General features: G+C 43.5%; 1 protein-coding gene and 1 long non-coding RNA gene across 9 annotated transcripts in view; one reads left to right on the forward strand and one right to left on the reverse strand.

The window, feature by feature from the left end:
- The window catches only part of arnt2 (aryl-hydrocarbon receptor nuclear translocator 2), a 119,246-nt gene that overhangs the window by 27,456 nt on the left and 67,347 nt on the right, over positions 1 to 24,443 (reverse strand). For 6 of the 8 annotated variants that reach the window (XM_037247316.1, XM_037247315.1, XM_037247314.1 and 3 more), the window contains 4 exons: positions 20,339 to 20,415; positions 11,351 to 11,485; positions 6,997 to 7,071; positions 1,193 to 1,344 (listed from right to left, as the gene is read on the reverse strand). In XM_037247316.1, the coding sequence (XP_037103211.1) occupies positions 1,193 to 1,344; positions 6,997 to 7,071; positions 11,351 to 11,485; positions 20,339 to 20,415 (439 nt within the window). The remainder of the gene's footprint in view (positions 1 to 1,192; positions 1,345 to 6,996; positions 7,072 to 11,350; positions 11,486 to 20,338; positions 20,416 to 24,443) is intronic. The other 2 variants (XM_037247317.1, XM_037247319.1) reach the window with 2 other exon arrangements.
- Positions 580 to 22,520, forward strand: LOC119120441. Its single transcript, XR_005097518.1, has 3 exons — positions 580 to 591; positions 10,623 to 10,635; positions 22,343 to 22,520. It is a non-coding gene; the product is annotated as an uncharacterized LOC119120441 (long non-coding RNA).

A 24,443-nucleotide genomic window follows, 5' to 3' on the forward strand; every position in this document is an offset into this window, starting at 1 on the left:
ATGACCTAAAATGTTCGGTCCAAATGGATTGTTTCTGGCATTCCTGAACGATTATATCTGCAACAATGTGTCAAATGGGAAGCCAAAGTGACCTTGTCCAACCAAAAAGTTCATTCATGGTTTCAAGTGGAGTCAACATCACTACCTATTAATAGCAACATTTACTTGCTCTGTTCATCTGTTCATTTATCCAGCTTTGGTTGTTGGGTTCGAATAAATTCTTTAAAACAAAACAAAGTATGAAACTTGGTCATTTGAATATACTGTATATGTGAAGGTGTACTTTATAAGTCTATAAGTCCACAGCCAAGCTAAGCACTTTTCTCTACTGATGCAAAAACACAAGTACGTATTTCCTTTTCTGGTTAAGTGAGTGATGGTTCCTGATGCTCTCAGAATATGCTGGATGGCAGGTGGGGGTATCCAACAAACTATTTCCAGCCCAGCACCTGTTTTTGATGTTGTTGTTTTTTACAGCCAAAAACAAGGGTCACGGGCATGCTGGAGTCTATCCCAGCAGTCTTTGGGCAGTAGGTGGGTACACCCTGAAATGGTCGCCAGCACCAACCCTGCTATTTCATTTTCAATTCGGTACGTTTGAATTGTGAATTGAAGTTCTACTGTGTACTATATATGGCTGTGTATTTTTTTGTCTTTCTTTAGTGACCACCCCAAGGGTACATAACCCTCCAGAGACATAAATGGAGAGATGCCACACTTACGATTTAGAACCGAAGAAGCCTTTTGAAGAAGTAAACATGAGTCCCGTTGCGTCATTGAAACCTTTGCAAATTCTACTGTACAGTTTTACTTTTTGAATTGCACTACCGTATTTTCCGCACCATAAGGCACACTTAAAAGCCTTTAATTTTCTCAGAAATCGAAGGTGTGCCTTTTAATAAAGTGTGCCTTTTGTGTGGACCGAATTCGAAAATCTGTAAATGTGTAAATAAACACCAAATAATCATTTGTCCTTGATTATGACTTTTGAGATCGTCTGGAGCCAAAATCGTGATTGTGATCAAGATTTGATTAGAGGAGCAGCCTCAGACGACAGGGTAAAATAATCTTAAAATATCATTATTGCAGAAAACTGTGATTGACCCATTTACCGACAAGTTAGAGTTGCACAGCAGATTTAAAACAGCATTGTTTTATATAACACTTGATAGTGTGTGTATGAGTAACTTACTTAACATTGGTATTGGTACAGATGATGTATTCAATCTCATCAGAGTAGGGGTTTTGGAAGGTGAAGCTGCTGGTTCGGATCAACATCCACTCTCTGTTTTTCATGCGGAAACGGTACATCACAGATAGTACCTGACCCTTTAGCTTCACTACCTGCAGAGAGACAATATTTAATAGTTTTAATTCCTGATAGTTGCGTCCCATTATACACCGTTGCACAAAAGGTTGTGGACCATTCCAGACAAATAGAAATATCTGCTTGTGTTTCTCCTGCCTGAATACAAACATTCCTTCAAATTTGGTTGAAAACCATTTTAGGCTAAAGCTATTACATACAGGATTTAAGCAGGAAACGGACAACACGGTCAATGTCTTATTTTAAATAGCGCCTCAAGAATTTCGGCATAATTTCATGAACACATAAGAGCCAAGTTGTGTCACTCAAGTGACCCACCTGTGGCCTGCAGTGTGTAGTGTGCTGTCCATATGAGGAGTTGTCTTTCTCTTTTGCTTGGACTCTATTGCAAAAAATGGCCTGTGGGCCAGAATTAGGCTGTCAAGCAAACTAATCATTTCCGTGGGAATTGAACACATTAACTGTAATTATTGAGTCACGTTAACTATGTGTGCTAATTTTGTCCACTGGATGGAGCGCCGTCAACAATTTAAAATGGCTACTTAACACTAGAGGCATTGGAACAAGGTAGACAATAAGCCACTTGCAGATCTCGGGGTTGTGTGGTATATTATTGAAACGGTAATTTTCTGGCTACCAAATGGTATTCAAAACTGATAAAAAGCAACATAGAAAGCTGCATTTTAACTGCTGGAAAATTGTGTTTTTATCTATTTTAAACATCCATATCCTGTCATTTTGATACTTTGTAGATTGACTGGCCTCTGATGGAACATGACAGTAGTTAGGGTTAATTAAATTGTTAATGACAAATGGTTGGCTATATGCACTGTACCAGGACCGCGGAGCAACACTGGGATGTGAGGGACAGACCTTAAGGTGTAAGGCCATTTCCTTAGTGAGGGATCAAGGGGCTGGATGGAGGTTTTGAGAAAGCATCTCTGAAGCATGGTCCTTGGACAGCAAGCACGTAACTAATGGCATGTGTTGCACAAGATAATTCACATAAAATGTTTTGGAGAAATATGTTTGTATAAATTGCTAGTTTTGTAATGCTCTACAGCAGTACCAGCAAAACACAAGTAGCCTGAATAAACATACTTTTTGTATACTGTATGTGATATAAGTGAATTGATCTGAAGCTAGGCAATGCAACAGCAATTCAAACGCCATTTAAAATTGCTGCAATAATTGATAGCTTGGACAATTGCATGAACACTTGCTGCTGCTGGGTTGGACAGTTTTGCCCATGGTGCACATGCGAGTAATTTTAAATAAATGTGTAATACTTGACAGTAAATATCATATTGGAAGGAAAGTCTACCTTTTTTTCTTTTTAATGCAGAATATCTAGGTACTGGTAAACATCTCTAATTTTCATCCATCCATCCATTTTCTATACCGCTTGTCCCTACGGGGGTCGCGGGCATGCTGGAGCCCATCCCAGCAGTCATCGGGCAGTAGGCGGGGGACACCCTGAACCGGTTGCCAGCCGATTGCAGGGCACACAGAGACGAACAACCATCTGCACTCGCACTCACACCTGGGGCAATTTGGAGTGCTTAATCGGCCTACCAAGCATGTTTTTGGAATGTGGGAGGAAACCGGAGTGCCCGGAGAAAACCCACGCGGGCACGGGGAGAACATGCAAACGCCACACAGGCAGGGCTGGAGGCGGAATCGAACCCGCACCCTCTTGCTTTTTCAAACCTTTATGACAAAAAATAAACGTCACTTTATTCTTGACCTCCTAACTTTGCCTGGGGAGGGGGGAAACTTATAATTTTCTAAATTTGCTAAAACTATCCCAGAGAAGACACACAAAAAGTCAGAGTAATAAAATATTGTTTGCTTCCACGTACTACTCCTTGCAATGTGCTCACGTACTCTGCATTACTTTTTGGTGCAATTACGTTTTACCGACTGTGTGAGTGGTCATTGAACGCACCTCGGGCACGTGAGCTAGAACTTAAAAAAAGAAAATAAAAGAAAAGGAACCGAGCTTCTAAAGATGGAAATTGACGTTTTCATGTTTTTATTGAAAACAAGCTGGTACTGTCTGCCGCACGGCAAAGGCCTTTCACTCAATGCATGCACGCTCCTGCAGCATGGGATACCTTTTTTGGCACAATACCGGCTAAACTCGGTCATGAGCGCGAAGATACGCATGCCTTCGCCATGCTCCTTTATGACTTCGAGTTTCAAATCAACAGTCTTAGGAGACATACCGTAATTTTCGGACTATAAGTCGTTTTTTTTTTTCATAGTTTGGGTGGGGGGGCGACTTATAATAAGGAGCGATTTATGGTTTTTTTCAAAACTTTAAAAAAAAAAAAAAAAGTGAAACCGCGATAAACGAACCGCGATGTAGCAAGGGATTACTGTAATTTGAATTTCAAGTGACGTCAGCAGCGCGACGCGGCGTGGCGCTTGTTTACAAAAAGGACAAAGATTGATCACGGGATGACGAAGGGCCCTACGTACTACCGCAGGGGTGGGCAAACTACGGCCCGCGGGCCACATCCGGCCCACGGGACCGTTTAATCCGGCCCGCCAACCCTGAATTAATTGTATTATTAAACTTTTTTTTTTGTCATTTTGCCTGCAATGACTGCGTTTCCCCAGTAGATGGGGAACCGCTCGCCTGCGCATTTACTACCGGAAGCCGTGTCAGAAAGCTCGGTGCACACTCACAAGTGCGTGTACGTACGTACTCAGTAGTACGGACATGGCGCACTCGCGCTCTATTTGTATCAGTCCCGAATTTAGAGCGTGGGCTGTGACGACAGCATTCTTGTAATTCGCTCGCTGAGCTTTCAGATACAGTTTTACGCTAAAGCCACCCACAAACCTTCCCCTGGAATCCTTCCATTAAAATGAGTGGCCCGAAGAAAAGAAGTGAGTGCCGAATGTTAAAAGAGTGGCCAATTTGACTCGACGTACGCGACGTGACGTTCAGCCACATCAACCCGTCACAGATCGAGGTAAACGGATCTCTCCTAAGAATTGCCACAACAAATTTTACTCCAGACTATGATGCACTAGCAAAAAAGGGAGACCAACAACACTGTTCCCACTGAAAATGAAGGGGAGGCTCTCAAGTTTGTTGTAAAAAAATGCATTTTGAATATGATTTGTACACATAGCAGGGATTGAAACTAGCGACCATTCTCATTTTCAAACAATGCAGGATGCTCAAGGACATTGATGCACCAACTGTTTGCGACTAATCTTAACCTGTAAAGTTCTTAAGGCTTGCTTTAAGGAAGTGTTTCCCGTTTCCTCACCTCTGTTACCAGGTGTTTGTGAGTTAAAACTCTGCTCTGATGTTCAGATACCCCTCACCGTGTTGCCGTTTTGATTACTTTATTTGGATGTATGCTTTCACCGATTCTTCAAGATGATATATTTGGTCAGAATGTTTGCTGTTTGATGTGATCTCATAAGATAAACATTTTTCATTAATCTGACCTGCAGGCACTGAAGTGATGGAGACTGTTATTCATAATAATAGTGTCGTATTTTATGAGAATCACTGATAGCAGTTTTTTAGTGATTTTTTTTTTTTAATGCTGTTAATAAATGCATTTGTTTTCAAAAAACTTGTTTGGAATATCCATGCTTTACTACCTACTAAAGGCCAAAATCTTTTATGCAATGACCTTTACAGGTCGCTTATATTACTTCACACAAACACTACGTCCATCTGCTCCTGGTTCGGCCCTCCGGTCCAAATTTAGAACCCAGTTCGGCCCGCGAGTCAAAAAGTTTGCCCACCCCTGTACTACCGGCATCATTAGCGGCTATGTTTCTAAGTGACACGGAGGAAGAAGAGTTTGAAGGATTTAAGGATTTGGAGTGACACAGAAGGTTTGAAAAACTATTATGGCTTTTACGCACGCCCGGTCCTACTCTACGGAGCTCTCTTTCACCTCCGTGGATAGAAGTCGGGCGCCGGCGCTCGGCCGGGTGGCTGTCTGGGGACGGTGGATGGGGCTCGGTCATAGCTTTTACGCACGCCCGGTCCTATTCTATGGATCTCTCTTCCACCTCCGTGGCTGGAAGTCCACGCCGCCACACGCCTGGAAGTTTGTTTTGTTAAATAAAGAGCCGTTTACCAAACCCACATCTTTCCTTGTACTTTGTTAACGCTACAATATAGTTAGTATATACTAGATCTGTGGAATAACGACGAGGCTGACGTCAGGGCGCACGCGCGGCGTTGTTGACAAAGGACGAGGAATTTGATCGATGGATTTAATAATTTACAGTGGACAGGTGGTTTGATAATATTATTGCTTATATAATAGTTATTTGATATCTAATTTATATATCGTTATATGGGCCTGTGGAATATTTTGAAGTGCAAGCGCCGTCAGCGGCGCGCACCCATTGTTGACAAAGGGCGATCGATGGATTTAATGAATTGGAGTGACACAGATGGTTTTATAAACGTGTTATTTATGTCATAGTTTTTTTTAATAACTCTGAATGTTACGTCAGGCCCGTTCTCAGCTCTTCGTTCGTGTTTGTGTCACGTTAGCATACCTGTTGTTTAGCCTGTTGTTGCTCGTTCATGTCTGTTCTTGGTGTTGGATTTTGGTGAATAAATTTCCCCCCAAAATACGACTTATGCTCCGGAGCGACTTATATATGTTTTTTTTCACATTATTGTGCATTTTATGGCTAAAGCGACCTATATTCCGACTTTTAGTCCGAAAATTACGGTACTCAACTACACTATATTTGTTTTTACACTGCTAACGAGCAGAGACGAACAGGGAATGGAAGAGCAAATTAGAGAAGGCGGGGGAAGGTGGGGTAGCTGGTGCTTTAGTTCGGAAGTCGAAAATTGGTTTGGAGGTAAAAAAAAAAAAAAAAGAACGCAAAAAAAATGGCGAGGCTCCGGTTTGTACCTCGAAAAGTTTGTAAGTATAGGCATTCATAAGTAGAGGGACCACTGTATAGTCTTATTTTGTCATGTTTAATTTATTTCTAGTTGTTTTTTTGCCTTTTAAATGTCCGATTCATGCTGAGCTATGTAGTTAACTGAAATGGAAGGTCTTAAGTTGTAGATTTGTAATGTGTTCATGAATCAAAATCGAGTTTGCTGAACAGTTTTATTTTGAAATATATCGGATCCACCTTGTTCGCTGATGCCCGATTTCCTGTCTGAGCCATGTAATTTCTTCAGCTTCATGAAAATACGCATGCAGCATCCGAAAGAAATAGAAGGCTTGCGGAAGGCTAGTGAACGACGCAGCCAATGTGAATTAACTTGTCGACTCGAATGCTTTCTATTCCTTGCGGCGTTCAGCAGAAGACCGCACCGCAGCCGTTCCGCACCCGGTGTGAATTAGGCCTTAGAATTCAGGTGTTCTTTCTTTTTGCAGACTTTTTAAGAGATGATGGAGAGTCGGTGCAATACAATAAAACTGACAATGAATCACAGATTTCAGAAAAAAATCTGTTTTTTTTTGTAATTTGTTTTTGTAAATTTGTAAAGACACATGAACCTCAATTGTGAACAAGATACAGATGAACCCCCGTTTCAAATGTCCCCAGGTTCAAACAAATCAGAGTTCGAACCAAAAATTCGAAGCTTTTGAACCCTGAAACCAAACGAAACAACGAATTAGAGGTTCTACTGTATATAATAATTGAATTACCTGTTGAAAACTTTCTCTCAGGTGACTCTGGTCCTCAGGATGACAAAACTCTAGAATGTCTTTCCCCAACAGGTCCTTTGAAATAGGAAATTAGTGAGTGTTATATTTGAAGTCCAATAACACAATTCTTCAAGAGTTATGAATTCAGCATATCATGTGGGACAGACAACAAATCATGCAACACCTCATCCATTCATCCATCCATCCATTTTTTCAATTGCTTATCCTCACGAGGGTCACGGGCATGCTGGAGCCTATACCAGCTGTCTAACCTCAATCATCCCAAAATACACTTTATTAACTAAACGCATGCTGTGCTTTTATTGGCTTGTGTGACGATCATCCCACTGAGCCCCTATACCACTAAGGGTGAACGATTGCAGTTTCTTAAGGCAGAGAAAGTTGCCTTTATGTTTGCTCAAGGTTGCAAACGTTTGCCAAACGGATGCCACATGCTTGTACTTTTTTTGAGAAGAGCTTGAGGAGAAAAAACACTAAAATGCGCTAAGTATTGCACACATCCACATGACTAATGGTTCTTCCAGAGGTTCTCACGGTTTTGGGTCCCACCTGATCAATTGGGTAGCACCGATGAACAGCCTCCGCCCTGCCAAACTCGCCTATCGGTATGATGGAAAAGCCAAGAAGCTCTTTAGACAAGGTAGTCACTGCAAATTTGGAGCTTTTTTAGATAGTTTTTCAATACCACCGATACAGGATATGCACTCATGGTCACGTATACCCATTTTATCATTTGGGTTTTTATTCCCCATGTTCTACCTGCAGATTGTTTGCACTGCATTAGTGTCGTAGTCGCCTTGGAGGAAATTCGTGTGATATGACTTTTCCACTAGTGCTGTGGACTCGGTCGGATTTTTGCACCGAGTCCGAGTCCGGCCTCTTGACCATGAGTCCGAGTCCGAGTCCGGCTGTCCATTTTTTCTGTTAATTCATGTGACTGCTTAGTCTTTATTCAAGGCTAATTTAGATCAAAATCTAAATAATTACAACAGTTTTGTGATGGCTTTGTCTTTATTAAACATATAAATATAAACGAATACAATAAACAGATACTTTCAAGTTTTAATCATTAATTACACCATTATAGCTCAGACATTTATCTAAACACAAATAATTAGTGACGACCCCTTATTTGGAAAACGAAAAACCCATGTCGTACGGCGTCAACACTATGTTGTTTTCAATAAAAACATGAAGAACTCACGTTTGCGTCAGTCAATTTTAATTTTTATAAAGGATTATTCTCATTTGATGTCTTTAAATTCATCCGCGTTCTGCCATTGAAGCGGGGTGCATTCAAAGACCAGTCGTACAGACGGAACACTCATTCACTTCACCAAAACGCAACAATATAATTACGTGAGCTCTTTGCATAAACCTCGATGCAAAGAAACTCCTCTTTTTGGGTACAGGCTACAAGGAGTATATATTACAAAGGAGACTTTATACTTAATTGTGATCATCATTCATCCATCCATCCATTTTATTTTATTACTCAGGTATTTTCAAAGCAAATTAATATTGTTGCATTTATTAATTTGCTTTAACATGACAGCGCAATATAATTAAAAGCTGACACGATAGCAATGTCAAACGTGTTCATTTAAGAAAAAGCCACACACGTTTTGTGCTCAAATCTTTCATAACGAGAATGATTTGAGTGAATTGATTTTACAATTTTTATCCCCCCTCCCCACCATCTGTCACTTTGCTTGGGACAAAAGGGGCCTTCAGAACTGAAATTTCTTCTCAATTATTCATTCAAATCAATTCACTCAAATCATTCTCGTTATGAAAGATTTGATCACAAAACGTTTCCGTCTGTACGACTAGTCTTTGAATGCACCCCGCTTCAATGGCAGAACGCGGATGAATTTAAAGACATCAAATGAGAATAATCCTTTATAAAAATTAAAATTGACTGACGCAAACGTGAGTTCTTCATGTTTTTATTGAAAACAACATAGTGTTGACGCCGTACGACATCGGTTTTTCGCTATAATTCGGTATAATTCGAGGTAGTCCACCCTCACCCAAAGTTAAGGTTTCATGGGAATATTATTGTCATAATTGTCTGGACCATATATGATAATTGTTTAATGGTAATTATTGATAGATCTTGAAGATGTCAAGTTATAGGTGCATAAGACTATGTTGTTCATGCATATAGCAAGTTCATTGTAAGAGGGGAAGAGATGTTGTGTATTTTGGGCTAACTCAAATTCCGTAGTAGAAAAACCCCGGAAGTGGGATGGGCATTCTGTGTTGTTCTGGTACGCCCTGTGAACGCACTGTGAGTAAGGAATAAAGCAGTTATCATTCACGTCGTTGTCCGACCTATTCTTGCTATTTAAGAACCTGGAAAATAGTAAGGATATAACATATATCACGGGTCATTACGACGAGTTTGGTGGAGTTTTTACTGCTTCTTCCAACTCCTACCGCGCTGACTGTAACCTGACACTCTCTGGCTGCGTCTTGCCTCTTTTTTTTATTGTCGGACTCGGTGGACTCGGTCAAAATCAGCACCGAGTCCGAGTCCGGCAAAAATGACCGAATCCCCGAGTCCGAACCGAGTCCACAGCCCTGTTTTCCACAACAACTTGCTGTCAATATCAAGAACATTGTCGAGACTTTTGCTTCAGTGGGAGGTTCAAGCCGATCTCCGGTTTTCCACAGGGCACCCAGAATGGGCGTCCACTTGTTTGTGAACAGGACAGCTTCAGTCTTACTGTAGTTTGCTTTTCTGAGCCCATTCTACAGCTACATTTATTTCCATTTGTGCCCTGCAGCTTACCCAGGGTGCATTTGTCCAGCCAAACAAATCCTCCGTCAGTTCCATGATGGGATGATGGCCCGAGTGATCGATGGAAGTCTGTGCCTTTCCCGGTATGCACAGGGGTGCAACAGGAATGCATACTAGCTCCCGTTCTGTTTAACGACTTCCTCCTCTGTGTCACCCACCTTCTCCATAAGGAGCTAGAGGAGAACAGCGGTGTTGCAGTGGACTTCAGGCTGGATGGAAACCTTTTTAACATCAGGAGGCTTCAGGCTACCACCAAGCTGTCCAGAGAGCAGGTACTTGAGTTGCAGTACGCTGATGACCGCGTTATTGTGGCACACTCTCCAGAGGACCTCCAGTCCATCCTTGCTGTGGCTGTTCGGGGCTACAGTAGGATGGGGCTGTCCGTCAACATCAGCAAGACAGAAGTGGTCTGCCAGTGAAGCTCCAGCACTCCATCTACCCCACCCATCTTCACTATCGACCACAAGCCGCTGACAATAACCCCCTCCTTCAAATAACTTGGCAGCATCCTTTCCGATGACTGTAACATTGAACGTGAGATCCAAAACCGGATCAGGCAACATCAGCAGCCTTCGGGACACTACGGTGCCGGGTGTTCCAGAACAACCATCTGCATCTGCACACCAAGGTTGTTGTGTACAAAGCCGTCTGCATCACCACCCTCCTCGACAGCTGCGAAGCATGGGTCACATACAGCCGCCACATGAAGTCCCGGGAAAGCTTCTACATAAGATGCCTGCAGCGCATCCTCGAGCTTACCTGGCAGGATCGTGTGCCTCACACTGAGATACTGGCAAAGACAAACTGCACAAGTATAAAGGCCACAATCACCCACAACCAGTTCGCTGGCTTGGCCATGTAGTTCAAATGCTCCAAGACAGGCTCCACCGCAGAGTGCTGTATGGCCAGCTACACGGTGGTTGTCGTTTGGCAGGGGGGCCAAAGAAGAGATACAAGGACCAACTGAAGACCTCACTGAGCAACCTTCGGTGCTCCTATGGGAAATGTTTGTGCACCCATAATAATATTTTCTCATCAGCTGTTCAAGATGAGGAACATCTACTTTAGGCTGATTAATTGGTATATCCCAACTGTTTACTTACAGTAAAAATGAATATAGGAAAAAACAAGTCTCATAGATAGTTTAAACCAGAACTTGACCTTTCCACTTGCTGTACAAGTTTGTTGCACACTACAGAAAACTAAGAGCACACACAGGAAGGCATGCAAGGAGAAATGTCAGAGCAAAAGGGCATGCAAACCTCTTGAGCGAAGGGTTGGGTTTGGGTTCACACTCAGCATTCATTATTTATTGTACTTTGATTAATCAACGCAATAGGACACGCCTAGGCAACAAAAAAGACCAGTCAATAATGTGTTCCCATTCTTTCGTTGACATGACAAAGTGGTTTAAATGAAAAGATGTCTATTTTTCATTCTAAAACAACAAGAAAGGAATATGAATCACTGTTCGGATTGCATTAACAACATTCCCATCATACAATTTCAATAATCCGACTATTTTACCTGAGGCTGATAACCAATAACATTGATGCAGCGCGGGTCAACAAAGGTGATGACCCCATCTGAATTGTGGCGGGACAAAAACTCTGTGGGTACTGACAGGCCATTCATATCCATAGAGACAGGTGAGCTGGTTACCTGAGAGAAGATTACAGTACACAATCAAAATGAAAACTACAGATTGAATAAAAGCATTCAATAGCATTGTGCTGACTCTACCAGCAGTATGTGCCTTTTAAAACATTAAATCTGTGGAAGAAAGCTATGTCAAACAAACAAAACAACAAAAATGATTGTCAATTGGCTAGTGTTTAGTTCTTCCAGATGGATGGATGGATGGATGGATGGATGGATAGATAGATAGATAGATAGATAGATAGATAGATAGATAGATAGATAGATAGATAGATAGATAGATAGATAGATAGATAGAGAGAGAGAGAGAGAGAGAGAGAGAGAGAGAGAGAGAGAGAGAGAGAGAGAGAGAGAGAGAGAGAGAGAGAGAGAGAGAGATACTCTATTGAGCCGCTCTGAGAAACTGGGCATGTGTTTAGTCTGCAGGGGCTGTACAAATGTAGAGCCTCACTTTATGATACCAGGTGGGGCTGGTAATTAGAAAGGAGGAACGAGCAGGAATGCGCCAAGATGAGTGAACGGAAGAAAACGCACCTCTCTCTCTCTCTCTTTCGGACTATAAGTCGCGGTTTTTTTCATAGTTTGGGTGGGGGGGCGACTTATACTCAGGAGCGACATATGTTTTTTTTCACAAATTTTTACTTGATCATTAACACATCACTTACTTACAAGTATAGTTGACCACTTCACATGTTATTTTTAGTATAGTTGATCACTTCACATGCTTTGATATCTTTATCTTGAACATATTCAAAACATGAAAAATAGAGAGGAAAAAATCAAATAAAGTAATTAACACTTTAAAGCGCCATATCCTCTGGACATGTCCTCTGTCACCAGGATGACATGAAGGACGAGAAATTTGATGGATGGATTTAATGATTTGGAGTGACACAAATGGTTTGATAATATTGTTGTTTATGTGATAGTTATTTAAAATATAGTTTATATATTGTTTGTCCATTGTTTACACCCGTGGTCAGCTGTTAGCCCTCTGTAGCCAAGGGAAGCTAACCGGCTACAAGCCCGATGTTCCCCCAGAGCTGAAGAGGAGGAAAAGAGGACAACGCTCGGGTGTTATGTGCCGGAAAAAGAAACGCCGCTTCAAGCCCACACTCCCCACCATCATCACCGGGAATGTGAGATCCATCTGTAATAAGATGGATGAGCTAACGGCGCTGGCACGGCACCAACGGGAATACAGGGAATGTAGCATGCTGCTATTCACGGAAACCTGGCTAACGGAGCAAACACCGGACTCTGCCGTCGCTCTGGACGGATTCAACCTGATAAGGGCAGACAGGACACGAGAGAGCAGTAAGAGGAAAGGAGGGGGGCTTGCTGTGTTTGTGAACGATAGATGGTGTAACCCTGGGCACATCACTATCAAGGAGCAACTCTGCAGCGCGGACATTGATCTGCTAGCCGTTAGCTTGAGGCCACACTACCTGCCGTGGGAACTCTCGCACGTTATCGCGATAACTGCGTATGTCCCCCCAAATGCTAATGCCGACGCAGCCCGCGATGTCCTGCACAGCAGTGTAAGCAGGCTGCAAACACAGCATCCACATGCCCTCCTCCTTATTACCGGGGACTTCAATCATGCCTCTCCTTCATCCACGCTTCCAACTTTCAGCCAATATGTCACCTGCAGTACCAGAGGAAATAAAACACTGGACCTTTTTTATGCCAACCTTAAGGAGGCATATACATCATCCCCCCTCCCCCCCCTTGGAAGATCTGATCACGATCTGATCCACCTTCTCCCCCTGTATCAGCCTCTGGTGCACAGGCAACCAGCAGTCACCCACACCAGACAGATCTGGTCTGAAGAATCTCTGGAGACTCTTCAGGACTGTTTTGAGACCACGGTGTGGGACGTGTTCTGTGAGGACTACGGGGACGACATCGACGGTCTCACCAGCTGTGTCACGGACTACATTAACTTTTGTGTAGACTCCACCATACCCACCAAAACAGTCAGAGTTTTTGCAAACAGCAAACCTTGGATCACCCCTGAGATCAAAGACCTGCTCAGGGACAAAAGGAGGGTCTTTAAATCGGGAGACAGGGACCTGCTGAAAACGGTGCAGAGGGACTTGAGGAAGAAGATCAGGGAGGGGAAGAGCAACTACAGGAGGAGGATGGAAGACCAACTGCAGCGGGACGACGTCAGCGGGGTCTGGAGGAGCCTGAACACCATCTCAGGACGTAGCAACTCCAGACCTGCGCTGGACAGGGATCAGGAGTGGGTGAATGACCTGAACCGGTTCTTCAACCGGTTTGAACAACCATCCACTCCTCACCCCACCCACCCAGCCCTGCTGCAACTTCCCCCGACTGGAGCCTCTTCTGCTCCGAGGACTCTCACCTCAACCCCGCCCCCTGCTACACCCCCTCCAAGACCCCCCAGCCCATTCTCAACTCCACCGAACCCACCAACCATCCCCCCTGCAACCTACCCCACCCCCCCACCACCCCCCCCCACCCAGCATGGTGCTCTCCACAGCCCAGGTGGAGAGAGGACTGGCCAGGCTCAAGGTGAAGAAGGCGACGGGTCCAGATGGCATCACCTCCAGGCTGCTCAGATCCTGCTCCGGGCAACTGTGCAGGATCGTGGAGCACATATTCAACATGAGCCTGAGGCTGCACAGGGTACCACAGCTGTGGAAGACGTCCTGCGTGGTACCAGTGCCCAAGTCATCTCGCCCCAGTGACTTCAACCACTACCGGCCGGTGGCCCTGACATCCCACCTGGCGAAGACCCTGGAGAGGCTGGTCCTCCACCACCTGCGCCCCCTGGTGAGCTCCTCCGCCGACCCCCTGCAGTTCGCCTACCGGCCGAGCATCGGGGTTGAGGACGCCGTCATCTTCCTCATGCAGAGGTCCCTGGCTCACCTGGAGCGGGCTGGAAGCACTGTGAGGATCATGTTTTATGATTTCTCCAGTGCCTTCAACACCATCCAGCCAGAACTGCTGGGGAACAAACTGCACCATGCTGGAGCCTGCCAGCAGCTGACATCATGGGTCCTGGACTTCCTCACAAACAGACCGCAGTTTGTGAGGACAGGAGGCCGTGTGTCTGACACGGTGGTCTGCAGCACAGGAGCTCCACAGGGGACCGTCCTGGCCCCCCTCCTCTTCACCATCTACACAGCTGACTTCACCCACCACACATCAACCTGCCACCTCCAGAAGTTCTCGGACGACTCCGCCATCGTCGGTCTCATTAACAACGGAGACGAGACGGAGTACCGAGAACTGAATCACAGATTCGTGGACTGGTGCCGGCGGAACCGCCTCCAGATTAACTCTGGGAAAACAAAGGAGCTGGTGGTGGACTTCCGCCGGCGCAAAGTCCCCCCCTCGCCGGTGAACATCCAGGGAACGGACATAGAGATTGTGGACTCTTACAAGTTCCTGGGTGTTCACCTGAACAATAAACTGGACTGGACTGTTAACACTCAGGCCCTATACAAGAAGGGCCAAAGCAGACTCCACCTGCTGCGCAGACTGAGGTCCTTCGGAGTGAGGGACGGCCTCCTGAGGACCTTCTACGACTCTGTGGTGGCGTCCGCCATTTTTTATGGGGTGGTCTGCTGGAGCAGCGGCATCACTGCAGCGGAGAGGAAGAGGCTGGACAAGGTGGTGAAGAAAGCCGGCTCTGTCCTGGGCTGCAGTCTGGACAGGGTGGAGGTGGTGGGGGAGAGGAGAATGGTGGCTAAGCTGTCCTCCATCATGGACAATGTCTTCCACCCCCTTCATGAGACTGTCAGAGCCCTGGAGAGCTCCATCAGTGACCGGCTTCGTCACCCACGATGCACCACCGAGAGGCATCGCAGGTCCTTCCTCCCTGCTGCCATCAGGCTGCACAACCAGGCCGATCACTGTAGCTAACGGACAAAATAACATGCAATAACGTGCAATAACCATATGTGCAATCACACAATGTGCAATATCTGTCTACCTCACACTCTTTTACCTGCTTTTTTTGCACTATTTTTTTTTTCTTCCCTTGCACTATTTTTTTATCTAATATTTTTTTTATCTCCACTGTATATTGTGTATTGTGTATTTTGTATATACTGTCCATATTTTTTAATTATATATACCTTCTACTTTTTTAAATCTTTTACCCCCTTCCCCGCATGCGTGTGTGTGTGTGTATATGTTGTGTACTGCTGCTAACATAGGAGTTTCCCCATTGAGGGAATAATAAAGGATTATCTTATCTTATCTTATCTTATATCGTTGTATGGGCCTGTGGAATAATTTGAACTGCGGCGCGGCACACGGCATTGTTCACAAAGGACGATTGATGGATTTAATGAATTGGAGTGACACAGATGGTTTTATAAACGTGTTATTTATGTAATAGTTTTTTTTAAATAACTGAATGTTACGTCAGGCCCGTTCTCAGCTCCTCGTTTGTGTTTGTCACGTTAGCATACCGTATCGTTTAGCCCAGGGGTGTCCAAACTACGGCCCGCGGGCCAACTGCGGTCCAGTTTTTATTGGCCCGCAGCAAATTCTGAAAACATACCGTAATTTTCGGACTATAAGTCGCGTTTTTTTTCATAGTTTGGGTGGGGGGGCGACTTATACTCAGGAGCGACTTATATATGTTTTTTTTCCACAAATTTTTACTTGATCATTAACACATCACTTACAAGTATAGTTGACCACTTCACATGTTATTTTTAGTATAGTTGATCACTTCACATGCTTTGATATCTTTATCTTGAACATATTCAAAACATGAAAAATAGAGAGAAAAAATCAAATAAAGTAATTAACACTTTAAAGCGCCATATCCTCTGGACATGTCCTCTGTCACCAGGATGACATAAAGGACGAGAAATTTGATCGATGGATTTAATGATTTGGAGTGACACAAATGGTTTGATAAACGTGTTATTTATGTAATAGTTTTTTTAAAATAACTGAATGTTACATCAGGCCCGTTCTCAGCTCCTCGTTTGTGTTTGTCACGTCAGCATACCGTATCGTTTAGCCTGTTGTTGCTCGTTCATGTCTGTTCTTGGTGTTGGATTTTGTCGAATAAATTGCCCCCCAAAATGCGACTTATACTCCGGAGCGACTTATATATGTTTTTTTTCACATTTTTGGGCATTTTATGGCTGGTGCGACTTATACTCCGGTGCGACTTATAGTCCGAAAATTACGGTAATTGAATATGGCCCGCACAAGAAGCTTGAGCTCAACTCTGTTGCACTTCTCAGTTTCAACACTAGATGGAGCCCGTCACACAAATGAAATCAAGCGAAGAAAAACTTTTACCGCGAGTCCCCAGAAATGGCTGCACCGAAGAAACGCAAAATAGCAAGTGAGTGTAGAATATTTCACACACGTTGGGAAAATGAGTATTTCTTCAAAGAAATCAACAGAGAGTGTGTCTGTTTGATTTGTAATGAAGATGTTGCTGTGATGAAAGAGTATAATGTCCGCGCATTTACTCCCGGGAGCCGTGTCAGAAAGCTCGTTGCACACTCACAAGTGCGTGTGCGTACTCAGTAGTACGTAGTAATTTCATCTATCAGTGCCGAATTTCGAGTGTTGGCTGTGACGTCAACATTCTCGTAATTCGCGCGCTGAGTTTTCAGATACAGTTTTACGCTAATGCCACCCACAAACCTTCCCCTGGAATCCTTCCATTAAAATGAGTGGCCCGAAGAAAAGAAAGGTGGACACTGATCCTGATTGGCTGATGGATCTGTGACGTCACTCGGACACTCCATTAGGTACACACCCATTTTCAGGTGTACCTCCTGATTGGCTGTTGGATCTGTGACGTCACTCGGACACTCCATTAGGTACACAGGTTTCAGGTTTACCTAATTTTTGTTTTTTCTTAAATAACAGGCCACTTGATTAGGGAAAAGTCACGATCAAAGCTTAAGTGAAAGTGAAAAGTGCCAATTTTAAACTCATGTAAACGTAAGGTATTTCAAACAGTTTGTTCAATGTTATCTGACTCTTCAGATATGAATAAAAGGCAGAATTTGTGTTTTTAGAGTTGTTCACATCTGCCTGAATGGCTTATATTTGGTTATTTTGTCATTTGAAAAATAAAGACAATTGTGACAATGAAATTTGTTTTATAACAGTGTGTATTTGCATGAAATTTTTGTAGTTAAAAAATGTCTGAAAAAACTATTGGCCGCCGGGCCCCTTCACTTTACTAAATCTGGCCCTCCTTGCAAAAAGTTTGGACACCCCTGGTTTAGCCTGTTGTTGCTCGTTCATGTCTGTTCTTGGTGTTGGATTTTGTCGAATAAATTGCCCCCCAAAATGCGACTTATACTCCGGAGCGACTTATATATGTTTTTTTTCACATTTTTGGGCATTTTATGGCTGGTGCGACTTATACTCCGGAGCGACTTATAGTCCGAAAATTACGGTATATATATACACGTATATACATATATATATATATATATATATACATATATACACAGTGGAACCTCGGTTTCCGAACGTCCCGGTTCTCGAACAAATCGGTATTCGAACAAAAAATTCGAGATTTTTTTGCTTCAGATGTCGGACGAAATTTGGTTGTCGAACCTTGCGAGATGAGCCGAGAGGACCCGCATGCCAACTGACTCCGTTCGTTATTACATTCTCGTTACTCTGAGGATTGCATCAACTCTAATCATGCCTCCAAAGGAAGCGAATGGGAGCAATACAGCCATCCTAAAACACAAAGAAGCTCCTAAAGCAATGCGACAGTGAGCGCCCGGCGCGCTGCGGTTGCGCGATCGGACCAAATTAAGCTCCCTGCGCACTGAGGTCCACTTAAATTTTGGAAAGTACATCAGGACTTTAAAAATATTTTCTACATTTTAGCGACCGCTCTGTCACAATAATGCGACCAGCGCGGTGCAGTTGCGCGGTCGGCGGCGCGCTACGGTTGCACGTTCGGCGGTGCGCTGCAGTTGCGCGACCGGACAAAATTAAGCTCCCTGCGCAATGAGATCCACTTAAATTTTGGAAAGTACATCAGGACTTTAAAAATATTTTCTAAATTTCAGCAACGGCTCTGTCACAATACTGCGACCAGCGCGGTGCAGTTGCGCGGTGGGTGACGCGCTACGGTTGCGTGTTCGGCGGTGTGCTGCAGTTGCGCGATCGGACAAAAAATTAGCTTGGAACAGATTAAATTTGTTTCCATTATTTGTAATGGGAAAACATTATTCGGAATTCGAACGATTCACTTCTCGAAAACCCTTCTGGAACGGATTGTGGTCGAAAACCGAGGCTCCACTGTGTATATACAGTGGTATACAGTGGAGCCTGTATATATATATACCGAAATTTTCGGACTATAAGTCGCGGTTTTTTTCAGAGTTTGGGTAGGGGGGCGACTTATATGTGAATTTTTTTCAAAAAGTTTCCAAAAAAACAAAAAAAAAATGAAACCGCGATAAACGAACCGCGATGTAGCAATGGATTACTGTAATTTGAATTTCAAGTGACGTCAGCAGCGCGGCGCGCCGGTTGTTTACAAAAAGGACAAAGATTGATCACGGGATGACGAAGATGACGAAGGGCCCCACGTACTACCGGCATCATTAGCGGCTTTGTTTCTAAGTGACACGGAGGACGAAGAGTTTGAAGGATTTAAGGATTTGGAGTGACACAGAAGGTTTGAAAAACTATTATGGCTTTTACGCACGCCCGGTCCTACTCTACGGAGCTCTCTTTCACCTCCGTGGATAGAAGTCGGGGGCCGGCGCTCGGCCGGGTGGCTGTCCGGGGACGGTGGACGGGGCTCGGTCATGGCTTTTACGCACGCCCGGTCCTATTCTATGGATCTCTCTTCCACCTCCGTGGCTGGAAGTCCAAGCCGCCACACGCCTGGAAGTTTGTTTTGTTAAATAAAGAGCCGTTTACCAAACCCACGTCTTTCCTTGTACTTTGTTAACGCTACAATATAGTTATATACTAGATCTGTGGAATAACGACGAGGCTGACGTCAGGGCGCACGCGCGGCGTTGTTGACAAAGGAAGAGGAATTTGATTGATGGATTTAATGATTTAGAGTGCACAGATGGTTTGATAATATTATTGCTTATATAATAGTTATTTGATATCTAATTTATATATCGTTATATGGGCCTGTGGAATATTTTGAAGTGCAAGCGCCGTCAGCGGCGCGCACCCATTGTTGACAAAGGACGATCGATGGATTTAATGAATTGGAGTGACACAGATGGTTTTATAAACGTGTTATTTATGTAATAGTTTTTTTTAATAACTCTGAATGTTACGTCAGGCCCATTCTCAGCTCTTCGTTTGTGTTTATGTCACGTTAGCATACCTATCGTTTAGCCTGTTGTTGCTCGTTCATGTCTGTTCTTGGTGTTGGATTTTGTCGAATAAATTTCCCCCCAAAATGCGACTTATACTCCGGAGCGACTTATATATGTTTTTTTTTTACGTTATCGTGCATTTTATGGCTAATGCGACCTATATTCCGGAGCGACTTTTAGTCCGAAAATTACGGTATATATATATATATATAATTTCTCCTTAAAAACACAAGAAATTAATAGCAATTTTCTATTCTTCTAATAATTTCTATTACTTTGCCTCATTTTGTTAAAGAGAGAGGATACAAATACAAAGAGAGGTTACAAATAAAGATGTTCTCCAACCTAGAAGAAAATGGAGGAGAAAGAAGATAAGTCTTAATTCCTAGTGCCTGACTGTAAAATGGCCACAAGAGGGCCAGTATCGGCCACCGTATCAAATACCGATACCTTGAAAATAAGATAAGTGGTGTTGTTACCGATACCTGGTATCGGTACTTGCCCATCTCTAGACAATACACACCTGTAGTCTTCCAATGGCCACGAGGCAATATTTCCCGGTCTGGCCTGCCTCTGTGTCCTCATCTGGTACAGTCATACCTGAAGGGAGAAACAATTCAATTTAATCCATCCATTTTTGGATTTATCTTTCTTTGCTTTTGAAAACTCTGTAACAGCAAGCAGAAGTGAGTCGACCAACCGTCCCAACCTCGCATACATCCAATCACACACACACACACACACACACACACACACACACACACACACACACACACACACACACACACACACACACACACACACACACACACACACACACACACGCACACACACACTTGAAGTGCAATCACATTTGTAAATGAATGGCTTCTGGTTTTTGAAATGTAAATAAACCAATCTACTGTGATAAAACAACAAAATTGCAATAACTGCATCAAAGTGAAGTCTAACTGTAACTGTAGTCTTGAAACAAATCTGAATCAGGAAAAAATTTGCAATAAAATAATGCAAACTGCTACCGCTATTGTTGGGGAGCCTGAGGACTGTATAGGGTGTTGGCTCGGATGGTTATGCTCTTTTCGCCCCCGGGTGTCGGTCAGAACACAGGAGGGAAGATGTGGTTCAGTTTTGATTGCTTTACTGAATTATTGGCAAAAAGGTAACAGGCACTGTGGCTCATAGGGGCATACAGGCAAACTGGCAAAAGGGTATAAGCAAACATTTGTTCGTAAGGATGTGAGAGCAAGTGTGTGTAGTGCAGGGGTCACCAACTCCGGTCCTCAAGGGCGCCAATCCAGCCTGTTTTAGGTGCAGCCCTACAACAACACACCTGATTCAAATGATCAGCTCATCAGCAAGCTCTATTAAGGCTGATAGCGATCCTGATTATTTGAATCAGGTGTGTTGTTGTAGGGCTGCACCTAAAACAGGCTGGATTGGCGCCCTTGAGGACCGGAGTTGGTGACCCCTGGTGTAGTGTATGCACATGGGTGAGTCTTTGGGTGTGTGAATGTGATTCTTGTGTGTGTGATTATTGTATGAAGCGTGTGAAGGGTGTGTGTGGTTCTGCAAACAAACAGAAATACAACACGTAAGTCAACGCTCAACTTCTGACGACACACAACACTAGTAGACGGCACACATTACATAACTAACTGCGCGTAACGGTTCCGCTATATTAAATAACCATAAATGAGATACTCTCGGCAACACACCAAACGTAAGTCATCGAGACAACAAAATACATTTGCTGGCGACCGTTAGTCGCCGTGCCGCTGCGTAACGGCTACTCGTACGATGCAAGGCAAACTGAAAGGTGCGCACCGAAGCGATCAATCAAACGGCGTACACACGAAACAAACCGCGATCAGACAAACGGCACGACAGTAGACACTAGTAACAATGAAATGTATATACTCACCTTGTGTCAAAGACGCACACGATCACAGCAACATACTCAGTCGATACCAGCAACCTATAACTTTCCGCTGCGCACAAGCTCCAACAATCGCGATAAGCTGAAGTAACTCATGTGAGACTTAAGGCGCGGTGACGTAACTTTCCAACATTTTAACATCAACATAGGAACCTTTCTAACAGCTATTCTTATTTTTCTTCTTTGTGACAGGGGTTCGCTTTGGCCTGGGGAGTTACGTTCAGCATTCGCTTTAAAGATATCTGGTGCGTCTAGCATTGTGAATGGGTATAATGTCTAGACCCCGAATGTAAGACGACCCCACTTTTTCAGTCTTATTTCAATGCAAAAACCACCGTCTTATATTCGGGCCAATACGGTAATTTACTGTTGTGGTAGTTTGGGCACCTCCTTGTTGTGTGGCTCTTTGCAATTTGGTGGGTGTTTATTTGCTGTTTTTCCAAACCAGGTTTGCCACACTGAGAACCATTTTGCATCAAAATTTATATTTTGCGCTTCATTATTGCATATTGAATAGCTAAAAAGACATTCTATTGCTCACTGTCAAAATAGTGATGTGTATAGGGAGCCATTCTCATGTTTATTCGAAAGAGGCTCACGGCAATAAGAGTTCAGAGTCAACGCTAGTAAGAAATAGTGAAGAAAATGAGGGACGGGACACACGGATGTGATACTCAAACAGAGGCTTTTTTTTTTTCTCGTTCCCAATCTGAACTATACAAAAGTTATCTGGATGTTGTGTGTGTGAGTGTAGGTTTAATAAAATGCAAATAAATTAAAGTAACAAAAAATGTTTTTTTATTTTTGAAAAGTACATATAATGCCATTTTGTTTTGTTTTATTTGATTTTAGTTTCGTTTTTGAATAATGTTATTTTGTTTCGTTTCAGTTGCTAACATGAATTGGACCGGTGAGCATTGCGCTTTCATTGTGGAAACGTTTATCAAGAACGAATCTGTAACTGCAACACAACGAGCGTTCCGTTTGCGCTTCAGACTTGGTAGACATGATCCCGTACCTGCTCGAAACACGATCTTGTTATGGGTTACTAACTTTAGAGCCAATGGATCAGCATTGAAACGAAAATCAACCGGCCAACCTCGCACCGCCAGAACTCCAGAATATGTGGCAGCGGTAAAACCAAAATAACATTATTCGAAAACGAAAATGAAACAAAACAAAATTGCATTAGATATACTTTTCAAAAAAAAAAAAAACTGTGTTTCTTTAATTTATTCGCATTTTATTAAACCTACAAATGTGTCAAATCATTTTGCCGGACCCTGTGTATATATGTATACCGTATTTTCCGCACTATAAGGCGCACCTAGAAACCTCCAATTTTCTCAAAAGCCGACAGTGAGCCTTATAATCCGGTGCGCCTTATATATGGACCAATATGGATTCGTGGATGAGGACTAATTTATTAAAGTAAGCTTTACGTGTTTATTTTGTGTGTTTGAGCAACGTTGAGTTATTGATATATTGTTATTGTTTTCACTATTTCGAGTGTTACTATATTGTGATTGCATTAACGTCTGAGCAACGTTGTTATTTATTCTATGCGCCTTATAATCCGACACACACACACACACACACACACACACACACGCACACACACACACACACACACACATTTTCTGTACCGCTTGTCTCCAGCCAATCGTAGGGCACACAGAGACGAACAACCATCCGCACTCGCACTTACGGACAATTTGGAGTGCTTAACCAGCCTCCCAGGCATGTTTTTTGGGATGTGGGGAGAAAGCGGACACGGGCAGAACATGCAAACTCCACACAGGGAGGGCCGGAGGTGGAATCGAACCCGCACCTTCCTAACTGTGAGGCAGACATGCTACCCAGTGCGCCACCGAGCCGCCATACAGTGATCCCTCGCTACTTCGCGTTTCGTTTATCGCAGCTTCACTACATCGCAGATTTTTTTTCCAATTTAAAAAAACATTTAAAAGTCAAAATAAAACTTCTAAATTGAGGAAACATGTGTCTAACCTTTAGGACTATGTAGTATTGCACACCGTTTATACACACGCCCAATTATAAGACAATGTTTTTTGCATTGAAATAAGAATGAAAAAGTGGGGGTCGTCTTACATTCGTAATATACCCATTTATACCATTTTCACTTGTGCGCAGTGGTAAGTTAAAGGTTGCTGGTATCGACTGAGTATGTTGCTGTGATCGTGTGCGTCTTTGACACAAAGTGAGTATATACATTACTACTGTCCACTGTTGTGCCGTTTGTCCGATCGCGGTTTGCTTCGTGTGTGCGCCGTTTGATTGACAGCTCCAGCACGCTCATAATCGACTGAGTATGTTGCTGTGATCGTGTGCGTCTTTGACACAAAGTGAGTATATACATTTCATTGTTACTACTGTCCACTGTTGTGCCGTTTGTCCGATCGCGGTTTGCTTCGTGTGTGCGCCGTTTGATTGACAGCTCCGGCGCGCTCCTTTAAGTTTGCCTCGCATCGTACGAGTAGCCGTTACCCAGTGGCACGGCGACTAACGGTCACCAGCAAATGTATTTTGTCGTCTTGATCGATGACTTATGTTTGGTGTGTTGCAGAGAGTATTTCATTTATGGTTATGTATTATTATTATTTGCCAATAATTCAGTAAAGCAATCAAAACTGAACCACATCTTCCCTCCTGTGTTCTGACCGACACCCGG

Source organism: Syngnathus acus, chromosome 3, assembly GCF_901709675.1.
Source record: "Syngnathus acus chromosome 3, fSynAcu1.2, whole genome shotgun sequence".
Classification (NCBI taxonomy): domain Eukaryota; kingdom Metazoa; phylum Chordata; class Actinopteri; order Syngnathiformes; family Syngnathidae; genus Syngnathus; species Syngnathus acus.